General features: G+C 35.9%; 1 protein-coding gene and 1 long non-coding RNA gene across 3 annotated transcripts in view; one reads left to right on the top strand and one right to left on the bottom strand.

Annotated features, from left to right (window-relative positions):
* Positions 1–12,345, top strand: part of LOC138241793 (uncharacterized) — a 40,195-nt gene that overhangs the window by 8,945 nt on the left and 18,905 nt on the right. The window lies entirely within an intron of this gene.
* Positions 1–12,345, bottom strand: part of pacrg (PARK2 co-regulated) — a 105,895-nt gene that overhangs the window by 77,166 nt on the left and 16,384 nt on the right. For both annotated transcript variants that reach the window (XM_006631288.3, XM_015348394.2), the window contains exon 2: positions 6,123–6,257. In XM_006631288.3, the coding sequence (XP_006631351.1) occupies positions 6,123–6,257 (135 nt within the window). The remainder of the gene's footprint in view (positions 1–6,122; positions 6,258–12,345) is intronic.

Below are 12,345 nucleotides of genomic sequence, written 5' to 3'. Positions count from 1 at the left end.
GGTCTACAATAACTGAATTCAAAACATTAAAAGGACATCAAATCAAGGTGATGTCTTTGTTTGCCAATTCCAAGTCAATGTGATGTACAGTAGTAATAGTTATCCCATGGGAGTTTTGGCAAAACTCTGAAAGCCCTGATAAATTATTAATTTATCTGTCTGATGCTTTGATCCAAAGCAGTGAATGTACCCCTATTTTTCACATGTATACTGTCTACACTGTGGCATATGGGTAACATACCTTAACTGAGCAATAACCTACCTTAACATACAATAACTGAGCAAAAACGTCTTACCATAAACCCCCAGTTATGATTCAATAGTCATAGTCAATACTTTAAAGTTGCCAGGCTTTCATAACTTTTACTGAGCACACTGAGCTTCTATGGTCCAAAGTTTACTATTTCTGTTGATTGTTCATTGGCAGGTACAGTATATTAACAAAAATAGCAATCAAACTATCTTCCATTTACCTCACATCTGAGGCAAATCTAAGCATCTTTAAATACAGTATTTCTTTTCATCCTTGTGATACAAAATGTAAAAACTAAAATTATATAAATGTATAGAATCAAAGCTATAAAAATACATTTGGGACTCAAAAGGGGCTTGTTCTTTGTCTTCAATGAGCTATAAACAAAATATGCTTGAGAATGACAGTGCTACAAGCACAGAGTGAATATGTTTAACATGACACAGGTTTGTGACATTGATAAAAACAGATATAATTCAGTAACATGAATAGTCACATGAATAATTAAATCTAAAATGAAAAGTAATACTCTTCACCTGATATGATTTAATAAATATTTTTGATCATGTGCTAAATTTTATATTGGCAATCAAACCGGGTTTATTGGCACCTACTGCTGCTCTTCAATTTACCAGAGAGTGCTCAGGCATAAAATAAGAAAATGGCATGACAATCTTGTGGAATATTTTAGAGACATCATTGACACCCTACATTTAAATTTCCCAAAACACTTTTATTCACATAGTTTTGTAGACAAAAGAGAAAATATTATTCACAAACAGCAAGGAGGTCAGGTCAACAGGATTAGAAAGTAAAAAAGTAAAAGAAAAGTATAAATAAGTGGACTGATGATGAAGAAAAGACGGCAAGCATATCACCTTGTAAGGTGCCTATCCATAACAAGGACATTGTCAGGGCACCTTTAAACCTGCAGTGTCCAGGATCTTTATATCCATCAGTACAGAATAATCTCAAGGCACTTTGTACAGTGCATTAATCACGGAGACCCTTAAGCACTTACAAAGATTCTAATATTCTGACCTTGAGGTTACAAGAAAGACATTAGGGGTTCGAATGGGGAAGGAGGGAACAGCAGAAAAGCTTTCAAGGTAATGAAATTCTGCAATAATTTAACTTAAAGACTTGCAGGGACAGGCCTAGGACGAGAAAAAAGAAAAAGAGAAACAGTAGATTAAATTGCTTTTCATTTTTTAAGGCTTTCAGGCTTACGTATGCGTGTTATTTTTTTTTTAAGATTCTACCACAAAAGCAAAGATAACAGCATTAGTGTCCAGAATGATTTGAATCATTTCAAAACCAATTAACCTTCGATGGAGTTGGGGGGGGGACAGAGGAACATAGGAGAACTCAAAGACCGAGGACAGCTGTCCACCAGAGACAGAGAGAAAAAGGGAGGGGGTCATAGAGAGATGGGGCAGCAGACTCAACTGCACTGATTAAATGATCATCCTCTCTCCCAATTGAAAGAGCGGAGCTGATGCAGAGCTCTGCTTAAAATCCACACTTGAATTCAGAGCAGTGACCCCATCCATTTAGTTAATTAAAGGTTCCATTTGGAAATAGAGCCAGTGGCATTCCAAGTGCCAATCAATATATCTCTCAGTTCTAAAGGTAGGGTGACAACACTGAGTGTAACAATGCAAGATTTGTAGTGGCAATCTCAATGCAGTTCTTGCCTGTGTTTCGCTTTTTGAACAGAACGCCTGTTTGTGTTGCCAGCCATCTGCAGTTGCATTTGCCAGCTGCAAGGAGGTGATCTCACCCAGATGCCAACAATAGATAGTTGTGGGATAGCAAAGAGGAAGAAGGCAGTCACCGAAAAAAGCGCATGAAAGCACTCTTTTGTGCCTGTCCTGGCAAATACTGCTAAAACACTAAACCTTTTTGTCTTAAATTAGGTTCCAGGATATAAGCATTTTTGCTCACAAGCTATGTCTTTTGAGGCAGTTCTATGTATTCTTTGTAGACTCTGTTAGTGTAGAATGTTTGAGTAGATATTTAAATCTCTTTAAAAGTATACCACTCTGGGAGTTTTTTTGGATTCAATGAAAAATGTGAACATAGTCCAAAAGCTTAATATGAATTGATCTAGGGCTGAACAAATCAGGCATTTAAGAAAGATAATTTGCAATTTCCAGGGTAAGACTCAGTCTCAACTATAACAACTTCTCTAAACTGTCAACAGATATTTTCATTACAACTGCTGAAAGGCTGGAAACATTAACACAGTTATTGAAGCTGCTGTTGAGTCAGAATGTAGCCTAAAATCTGAAAAACAGAACAAAAGAAAACCTGTTTCCTGAAGTTGAAAATGTATATTATCCCTATGTGTGGTTATCATCTGTAGCACAAAGCGACTGCAATCCAAACTTCACAGTTTTTCCTAGGACCGCTCCCATGAGAGTGGCACTGTCCTTGGTGTTGTGTTTATTTTTTTGTCAAATTATGTTCGATGTTTCTATTTATAACCTTTACTTTACTTAACCCTCTCCAAATTCCCACAGGTATTTTTTATTTCCTTTTCCTCAACTAGCCTACCAAACAAACAACATGGTTGACCAACATTTTTCTCCTCACATTTTGGTGTTCAATGTCGCTACATATCATATGTGGAGACAACAGTAGAATTGAACTAATTTATTTTATACCAATATGCCTCATTTTTTATATCAACAATGTAAAACAATATATACCCTATATTTTTAAAACTTAAAAAAAACGTAACCTAGTCTTCGTTAATATGGACACAACTGGAATGTATAACTATTTGATTTCTGTAAGACAACAAAAGAATAGTGTATTTTGAATTATGTACCTACACAGAAGGCCAGTGAAAAAAATAACAATATGTTTTTTACCTATACACAGAAGATCAGACTTCCACAGTTAAAAAGAAGAAACAATCTCAACCTGTTCCTTTATGTAGTCACCCATTTTCTTCATCTGCTTCAGAAACAATCAAGGAGTGGTGACAGCAAATGACTCACACAGCAGGTTTAGGATTAATTTCTAAGAAAAATTATGTACACGTCTTGATGTAATTGTCAGAATAAGTCATTCGTCCATCTAGCACATAAAAATGGAAATGGGCAGCTGGGGTAAAAAGCTTTTTTCATAGCGACTCTGACCTCGTCATCTCTCCCCACACGTAATTCAATCATTCCAAGGAGATGGATATCCATCCCACGGGAGCGCTTACACTCTCCATTTCCTAAAGCGCTTGATCAGATTAATTGATCATCCCCGCTGCTGTTTCGCAGAAACTGGGTTTGCATTGATATTCCTATAAAATGTTTTCATTCCGCTTCAACTCCATAAACCACAGGACACAAGACACGACACTAAATCGCAATGCAAGAAGTCAGAAGGCTGCAAGCCAACCGGTTAACAAGTGTAAAACAGCAATCCCACTAGGATGAGGTAAAATGAGCTGCATTCATAATAGGCCTAACTAAGGTTTTTGCCTTCATTCCTAGCCCCCTGAGGATGTGCATGTGATACCCTATGCAAAAAAAGGAGTATCCTCACAGCACAATTTGCCTTCTTGGTTATTACTGTCAGTTTAAACAAAGAAAGGTTCTATTTTTATTGACCTATTGTAGTGCGAACATGACGTTATTTTTATTTGGTGACTCAGATATACCACACAGTCTTGTGCAAGTCTACCATGAGAAACTTCAAAAGATCTTTGCAAGATTGTATTTCCCACATTAAACATTTTATTTTCCCCATGATATTTGATTCCAACGCACAGACCCTGAAGCATGCTCATATCTGCACTGAACACATACACATGCAAAGGTTTTCTAATTTATACATCAAAAACTTAAAAGGAAATTGTTTCAGACAGTTGTAGTAACCTTACAACCTGGTGAAGACCACATTGACAGAATCTGGCAGTGTTAGCCCTATGGTGTGCCTTCAGACCAAAAGAAGATAAAAAAAACCTTCTTAAGCAGATGCACTGCCTCAGCATTGAAAAGCAACACTCACTGCTCATCAAAAATACATAAAAACTAAAAACATTTCTTTCTTTCCACTGATACACAATCACAACTATACACAAGAGATTAATTTATCTGCACAAACAGTCCATAGCTATGTTTTTCCCTATAAAGTTTGTATAAACCTCCTGTGCATTTGGTAAACGTTCTGTAATTTTTCTTCAAAACGGGCAATTCCCTCTGTGCTTTAACCACATAAATAATCCAGCAAAATGACATAATTACACAGACAGCCGGTTCAAATTTAAAGCATTTATCCAACACTTTGCATTACTGGGAATTATTAGGGTTATGAGACTGAATTGCTAAATTGAATTAAAGATATGGCATGTAGTGTAAAGGAAAGACTGGAGTTAGTAAGTAAGTGGGCTGGGAAAGGCTAAAGCCCTCTTGGCTCTTTGGCAGACCTCTTTCTTTAAATGTTATGTGCAAAACTATCCAGTCCCATTCAAGCAGTCTAAAGATGTCAGACTGGAGGTAAAGGCAGATTGCTCAAGCCTTTACTCCTGAGCGAACAGGCATGCACTACTGCACTCTGCTGCACAGAAAAGGAGATGCTGAATATGCTGCCAGGAGCTTAAAGTGAAGTATGTCTTTGGATGAATTACTGAACTTTGGAATGTAACAGGACCCATGGCTATATGGGTAGTATTCCATAATATGTCTCCCATCATGTCTATCAAGTTTGTATCTGTTCATTTCAAAGACTAAAGCAACACAACAAAGTTTTTTCAAATTTTAATCAAATTAATTTAGGATGCATACTTACTCTACATAGGCAGTTTAGCTATTTCTTTTTAATACATTAATACTTTAAAGTTTAAATCTTTTTTCCTGTTTTGCAAAAAAGAAATGTAGTAAATGAATCATGGAGTTAAATGCTTTGTGAATGTATCTTAATATTTAGCAGAAAGAAAAATGAAATGCTCATTTGGTTATTTTTTAAAAGGCTTCTCATTCATTTTGCAACGCATTGCTCTTTTCTCAAGTCTGCTGCTGACATAAAACAGCAAAAGGGGCTGTGAGGTGCAAAGACCAGAGCACAGCAGAGTACAGGATGCACAGCAGGTTACAAGAAAAACCTGTGAGTCTCAGACATGATTATTCACTATTTTTAGACAGATTTCAATCACCTTAAAAGATTTACTAATCCACTGGATAGATCATGATTTTATTTTGACTGCCTTATATTAATTTAAAATGGATCTCTTCAGTGAATGGGGAACAATGTTTTTTTTCATGGCTAGTAAAAAGTAAAACTTTTTAAATACATTTCCATGGCACAAAAATGACTTAATTCTTACAAAGTTTTTAACTGTTTTTTTCCAAATAAGCTGCATTAGGGAGACAATTATTTTTAAATTAGAACTTTGAAATTATACTATTTTTGAACTTTGAACTATTTTTGACGTTCTTCTGAATATTATCAACATAAGCTCAGTAATCACATCTGAAACATTTCCAGTAACCTTGACATGTATGGACAGGGACTTTTTTCTTTCACACTTACAATAAATGTACATGCAAATGCATGTACAGATACAAGCACAAACATGCACTAAACAAAATATGAAAGGAGGTTAATCATGCTGCACATCAGGGTCAGCTTCTGTGTTACTGTAAGAACTGGTAACATGTAAAGGCATTCCCTGACTAATTCAAACTCATGGAGTCCCCTTAGGGGGACCCTCATCATATCTGTAGATTGTATGCATACCACCAGGCAGAAGCAAACAAACTCATCTGAAAAAGTTATACAGTCTAGGGATAACAACCCAGTGATATTTTTTTCAGTGTTCCTGGGTACACTGAGTTAAATAACATTCCTTCTGTCTGTACTTTACCTTCCAGGCTATCCTGTTTCCCTTTGTATCATGTTCCAGAGCTATTGGGAAGTCTCCTCGCTCATAGAATTTGCGAAATGCTGTAGGCTTTGCAGGTCTCTCTCGAAAAGCTCCAGCTGCAGGTGGTCCAACAACCTACAGGGAAAAAGTATGACCCATTTAAGACTTCAAGTGAGGTTTTAAGGTGAAAGACCACTGTTTTCACACTATTTTGGCTTAATTTATTGCAAAAGATGTAATGCCACTGAACAGTTGTTTAAGAAATGTATGAATACTTCACTCTATCTCTGTACATATACAGTAGAGAAAGATTATTTTTTGTAAGGTATGCATACATAATATTTTTCTCTCCTTTTTGAACATAAGCTAGCAGAATTTTGTAATTGTGACATCTTTTTTAATAATTTCAGACCTAGAATAACATTATTTTTTCCCTGGGGAATACACATTGATGAACACACTAACAAATACTGTCAACACTTACATACATACTAATTTACATTTACTTATATAAACATTGTAATACATCTGAAAGCAGAATAATAATTAAGCGTCTTAACTGAGAAATGTTAGAATAGAAGATATTTTCCATCTTTTGAGGGGAAAAATCAAAGAGGCCTAAAGCTATTCAGTTTAGCATGTCATCAGAAATCAGAAAGGTTGATGAGTCATTCCTATCTGAAGTTTCATAGACTACACAACTTAATACTGTATGACTAACTAGGAAGCATTTGTAGTGACTGACGGCAGTAGATTTACCAATAAGTCAGTTCTACACACTGTATGACCAGCTAAGGCTAATGCATGTCAGACTGACATGGTAAATTGATCAAACAGCAAGTAAGTTATTACCATATTTATTATACGAATCATAAATACTTCCTATAAAAGTGATGTTAATCAAGAAGAAAAAAAGTGAAGCATTTAAGATAAAGCACATAAGGTGAGCTTCCTGCAGTTTACCATAATAAATGGATACACTGCCAATATTGCATACAGCAATAACCATCTGGAGCTGGTCACAGATGACAGGACTGTATTTTTTCATATCCTGCAATTAATCTTCAGATTATTTCACAGTTCAGGCTCAACATTACAGATATGTGATTTAATTAAACCAGAGACATAAAATCAGCAGTTTTCTTTGGAAGGATTGAAATATCAACCAGAGCAGAAAGTGGGAAGTGAAATAGTGAGGGAGGTGTTGAAAGAATTCAGGACAAAAGATACAAATCATTAAAAATATACATTTCTATTTACAGTATATAATATATCACATTTCTTGTAATACAGAGTTTTGAAACAAGATCTGGGAGCCATAACAGGGCACTATCATTTGAGAAGCAAAAAATTGTTATATTATATTCAGAAAGAAAAATAACAGTAAACCAACAAAGTAAATGTTAATCAATCCCTGTTTTCTAAATCCCATGACAGTTTTTAAACAGGACAAAATTGTCACTTTCATTTTTTATTACTTTCTAATCATTAACAGAACACTGTAGCAATTACCTGTTTCTAGAATGTTTGGTATAACATCTTGGTAAGGTTTCTAGTTAATATATTCAGCAATGTCAGATTAAATCAGGTGATTGCTTGACTTGTTTTTTTCTCATCAAGGAAAGCACTGTAGCTGATACACAAAAATCATTAACTATAGAAAGTTGAACTGAGGCGGAGTTTTAAGCACTATAATGCTAAGCAGAAAGTAAGACAAGCACAAACACTGGTTTCAATATGAGTACATTTTGCTCCTACTGTATGTACTAAGAACACTCCCAAGAAATTATTGTATCTTTTAGTAGGTACACAAGATTGATTAAAAAAATGTTATCATTATGAGTATACTTGCATTAACATTTATGTCACATTTAGGATTTTTCTTAAAATTTATTGCACTCCATTCTAGCCTTCATTTGTGCTAGCAATATGAATTCATGGAAGTGCTCTAAGGATGTCTTCTACAGTCTTTCTGATGGAATGGAGTCCAAGGAATCTATTTGAAACAATCCTTCACTTGCAAATGTAAGGCTACAGACATTATGAATGTTAAATGCAAATCTATCTGATGTACACTACTGCTTGCAAGACATACTGTATATCTTAGTTTCAATCTGAACCAAATATCTCAAGATGAAGCTGTGGTATCATCTTATAAGCAGGTTCTGTTTCTGTGTCGTTTCTATGAAGCCACGAAACAGTGTGGTATGTTTTTGGTCTGGTTTGTTTTCACAAAGGCTGACCGACAAGAGAGGCATAATTTAAATGCAAATGGATCCACACTGTGCTGCTCTACTCTTCGAAAAAACACGTCTTGGTTTCCTGCTGTACTGCACTGATGGTCAAATCAGAGCTTAGAGACGATGGGCAATAGAGGGAAAGTCAGGTCTATGGTTATTAAAGAAAACATCTGGAGAACATATGGAGCAGCAGATCCATGTTATTAGCTGTCAGGTTTCTTTTTCTATTTGTTACAGGATCAATAGCCTTTTTTCATGGACCCTGAACTAGCTCCTGCCCCCTTCACATAGAGGTGATTTTTAGGTCCAAGGAGACCAGGAAGTTAGTCCCACCAAGACTTTGTGTCTTTTTTTAAATTACAACAAAGTGCTCAGATAATCCTATTAGCATAGTACATCCATGTGCTGACACGCAACTTTGATAGGGAAAATCAGTGGCTCATCAATTCAGATGGTAAGTTCGGTGTGGTGCGGCTTCTTGCTCATGCAGGTGATCCATCAAACAGACTGCAAGGCAAGTCTCTGTAGACGTTAGAGCAGCTATGAACACCATTGATGGATGTTTGGTAAAGGGTTGTCAATTTCCTGTCATCCCTTGTGAAGCTTGCATTTTCATTTCTTTTTTTCCTTTGCTAAGAGTTATTTGTTGGGTTGTATCGCATGGCCTGTTACAAAGCCAGTGGGGGGAATGCACAGGCACACCAGAGAAAGCTCCTGGGCTTTATTTTGCAGTTGAACTGTTATATAAATTAAGTACAGTTCAAAGTGGTTTTCCTTTCAGGCTGTAAGAAGTGAGTCACCCCATAGTCAAAGGCAAGGGGAGCTTTTTTGATAAGGTCAGCCTGCATAGCATTGTAAAAGGAACCTGCTGGAACGTGCAAAAATTAATTTCATTTATTTGCATTGTCCAAAAAAAAAACAATACAGTCCAGACAAATGTTTTTCAAAAACAGAATGATCTTTTTCAGGATATTCTTTACCAAGCATGGGAGATTTTTTGTGATATTATTCTAAGAATGCGTATTGATTTCAAGGAAACAAGAACTAGTGTAATATTTAAAGATAAATAAGCAAGCAGAACACAAAAGAAGACCTGTATTTATCATGCAGTTAGTTTATATATTTTATATATAATATATAACTTATAACTGTTAACAAATACATAGGAACAAAATATAGGCAGATATAGATTTTCTCTCCTATCTCAAAGCAAACGTAGTATTTAGCTCTAAAAATGATCCAAATGACTTATTTTGACCAAGATACTGAAATGGTTTGGCTTTATAATTGCATTTAAAACATATGACTACTGCACCCTATGCATATGAACAGTAGAGTAAGAGCCTCAAAGGGAAACCAAGTAAAATTCATTAAGCCATTTCCTTGTTAGTGCCTCTAGCCCTCACATACCAATTATTTTCCTTCAAACCATTATATGAGCAAACACACTATCTTCATTTGAATTTGAAATTGTGTTTTCCTCCAGCATTATAAAAGATCAATATTTTAACAATACCACAGTGATTGCTTTCAGAAGTCAGAATCTTCAAATGGGGGAACAGAAGTCAGCCAATTAATGAGGGAAAAGACACAGTAAATCTTTTGTCAGCTCAAAGCAAAAATGGGATTTTGTACCAATGTTACGTGGAGCAGACAGTGGTGATACTAAATACAGTAGGAGCAGTGGGGTAAAGAATGGAACCAGTTAAGTAAAGGCTCTTCTAAAGAAGAAGGTTTTGAGTCTGGATTTGAAGGAGTTTAGAGAAGGTGATTCTCTGATATCCTTGGGGAGAGAGTTCCAGAGCTTGGAGGCATAACAGGAGAAGGCCCTGTCACCCATAGAGTGTAGATGGGATTGGGGGAAAGTTAGCAGACCAGAATTAGAGGGGCCAAGGTTGTGACATGGGGAATAGGGTGATAACAGATCAAACAGGTACTGAGATGCCAAGCCATGCAGAGCCTTATACTGTAGGTGAGCATGAGGATTTTGAAGTCCACACGAAATTTGATAGGAGTAATGTGATCACTTGCTCTAGACCTGGTTAGGATTCTGGCTGCTGAATTTTGAACATAGTGGACAATTTGGACTCATGGACAGTTTTGCCTGTAAGTGATCAAGAGTAACATATTACTAAGGACCTCTGTCCTTATATAATATGGAGAAAAATAAATTTGAAAACTACATTCTGATTCTTTGAAGCCCTTACATACCCACTGTGCCTTACATACTTACATTCTTAAATGCAAAAAACAACACAGCTTAGGCATGTCATCCTCATTATTCTTTTATTTCCAGAAGTATCTTTTCTTGGCCTTTGGGGGGTCAATACAACTTGAGCATCTTGCATTCAAAGCCCATTTCATTTCCGGAAACTAATCACTGATGTTCCATGTCCTTTATACAGAACATTACATTTGGAGTGTGTTTTAGTAATTCACATCTCAAAAGCACTATACAGTAAGTGATCACTAAGAGGGAAAATTACTTTATCAAGAACCTGCCTGTGCATCATTTGTTAATTGCTTCCAAAGCTCTAGTTCACTGGACATAGACTCAGCTTATTGCATATGATTTTTCCATTTATAAATCAGAAACCCTTTTTCAAAACTTATTTCTTAGAATCAGGTAAGCTGAGTACTGACTCATTCTTTCAGCAACGGTTAAAATTAAATGACCTTAAACCCTGAAAAAATAATTTTCATCTTTGCTTTATGCAATGAGATAAATTACACTTTCATGCACATGCACTGTAGCTGAAGTGAAACACTGGAAAACCAGTGTGTATCAATTTAGTTTATTTTTATTTTTATTACCCTAACAAGCATGAACAATGTACTGTAAGATAAATTCCAAATCAAATCTATTTCTTAAATATTCATACAGTCAGCTAATTATATGTTACCCCTCCAGCAAGACATAAAAACATAATATATAGAGCCAGATTTAATTGCATTTTGTTTCTAACAGGTTTTACCTGTCACTGATTAACAAGCTTAAAAGCTATATGATTGAATGTCAGAAGGTTCGGATATCTCAGAAGAACTAAGTTTCAGTACTGAAAACATTATACATAGTGCCTTTAAAAAACCTTTCTGCTGAGTGTTCACAGCAGGAGTAAAAGCACAAGAATGGATTAATTCATGACTAGCTGAAGGTTAGAAATCTGGTGGACAGAAACCCAGTGCCCATTCAAAGACAGATCTGCTGCCATCCAGATAAACTCTTTGAAGATTTCCTGAATTCTCTCTTGGTACATTACGGCAAAACCATGAACTTTCTACTTTCTATTCTTAGAGCAGGCAATAACCATTCATTTTTCTTTAAGCCCCCCAGGTAGAATCCTCATCAGTAACTGAGAACCATACTGACTCCTTCTGAAAGGAAGGAGTTAACCATGTGCACTAGAACTACAGTCATATGATGCTGGAATCAGTGTGGCTTATAGTTTAAGCTGACTTTAATAAGACACTGCAAATCTTTAGCAACTAGCAAGAGAAGTTAACTATTAAAGTTTGAATATATTGCTTACATTTATAACATACACTGCTAGCTAAATAGCACAGCTCTGCTGTTAGATGGAGATGAATAACCATAGCAGAGTACCAGAAAAGCAATATTCTTTGGTGGGGAGGCAGTTCTGTACTGCAATGCTGCATATTATTATGTCAAGTAGGCCTACAGATTTAGAAATATACATATATACTGCCACATCACTATCCACTTTTTTCGAGGTGTATGTCCTTTCAATTTATTTCTTATTATTTTATCACTTCTTTCAATTCTACTTCAGACTTCATGAAGGTCTGACATGCACACCACAGGACTCAGTCTGAAAGTACAAGCTGGCACTGTGAGACGTCCTATTCATTATGTATTTCAGCACGCTCTGAACTATGCTGTGTTTTTTGATGATGAAAGATGTCAACTAAAGATGAAGCTACATGTTCTAACTAACTTGTTTTATTTACAACTCCAAGTTCTG

This window comes from Lepisosteus oculatus, chromosome 11 (genome assembly GCF_040954835.1).
Source record: "Lepisosteus oculatus isolate fLepOcu1 chromosome 11, fLepOcu1.hap2, whole genome shotgun sequence".
NCBI lineage: Eukaryota > Metazoa > Chordata > Actinopteri > Semionotiformes > Lepisosteidae > Lepisosteus > Lepisosteus oculatus.
This window is presented reverse-complemented; position numbering and strand designations above follow the sequence as displayed.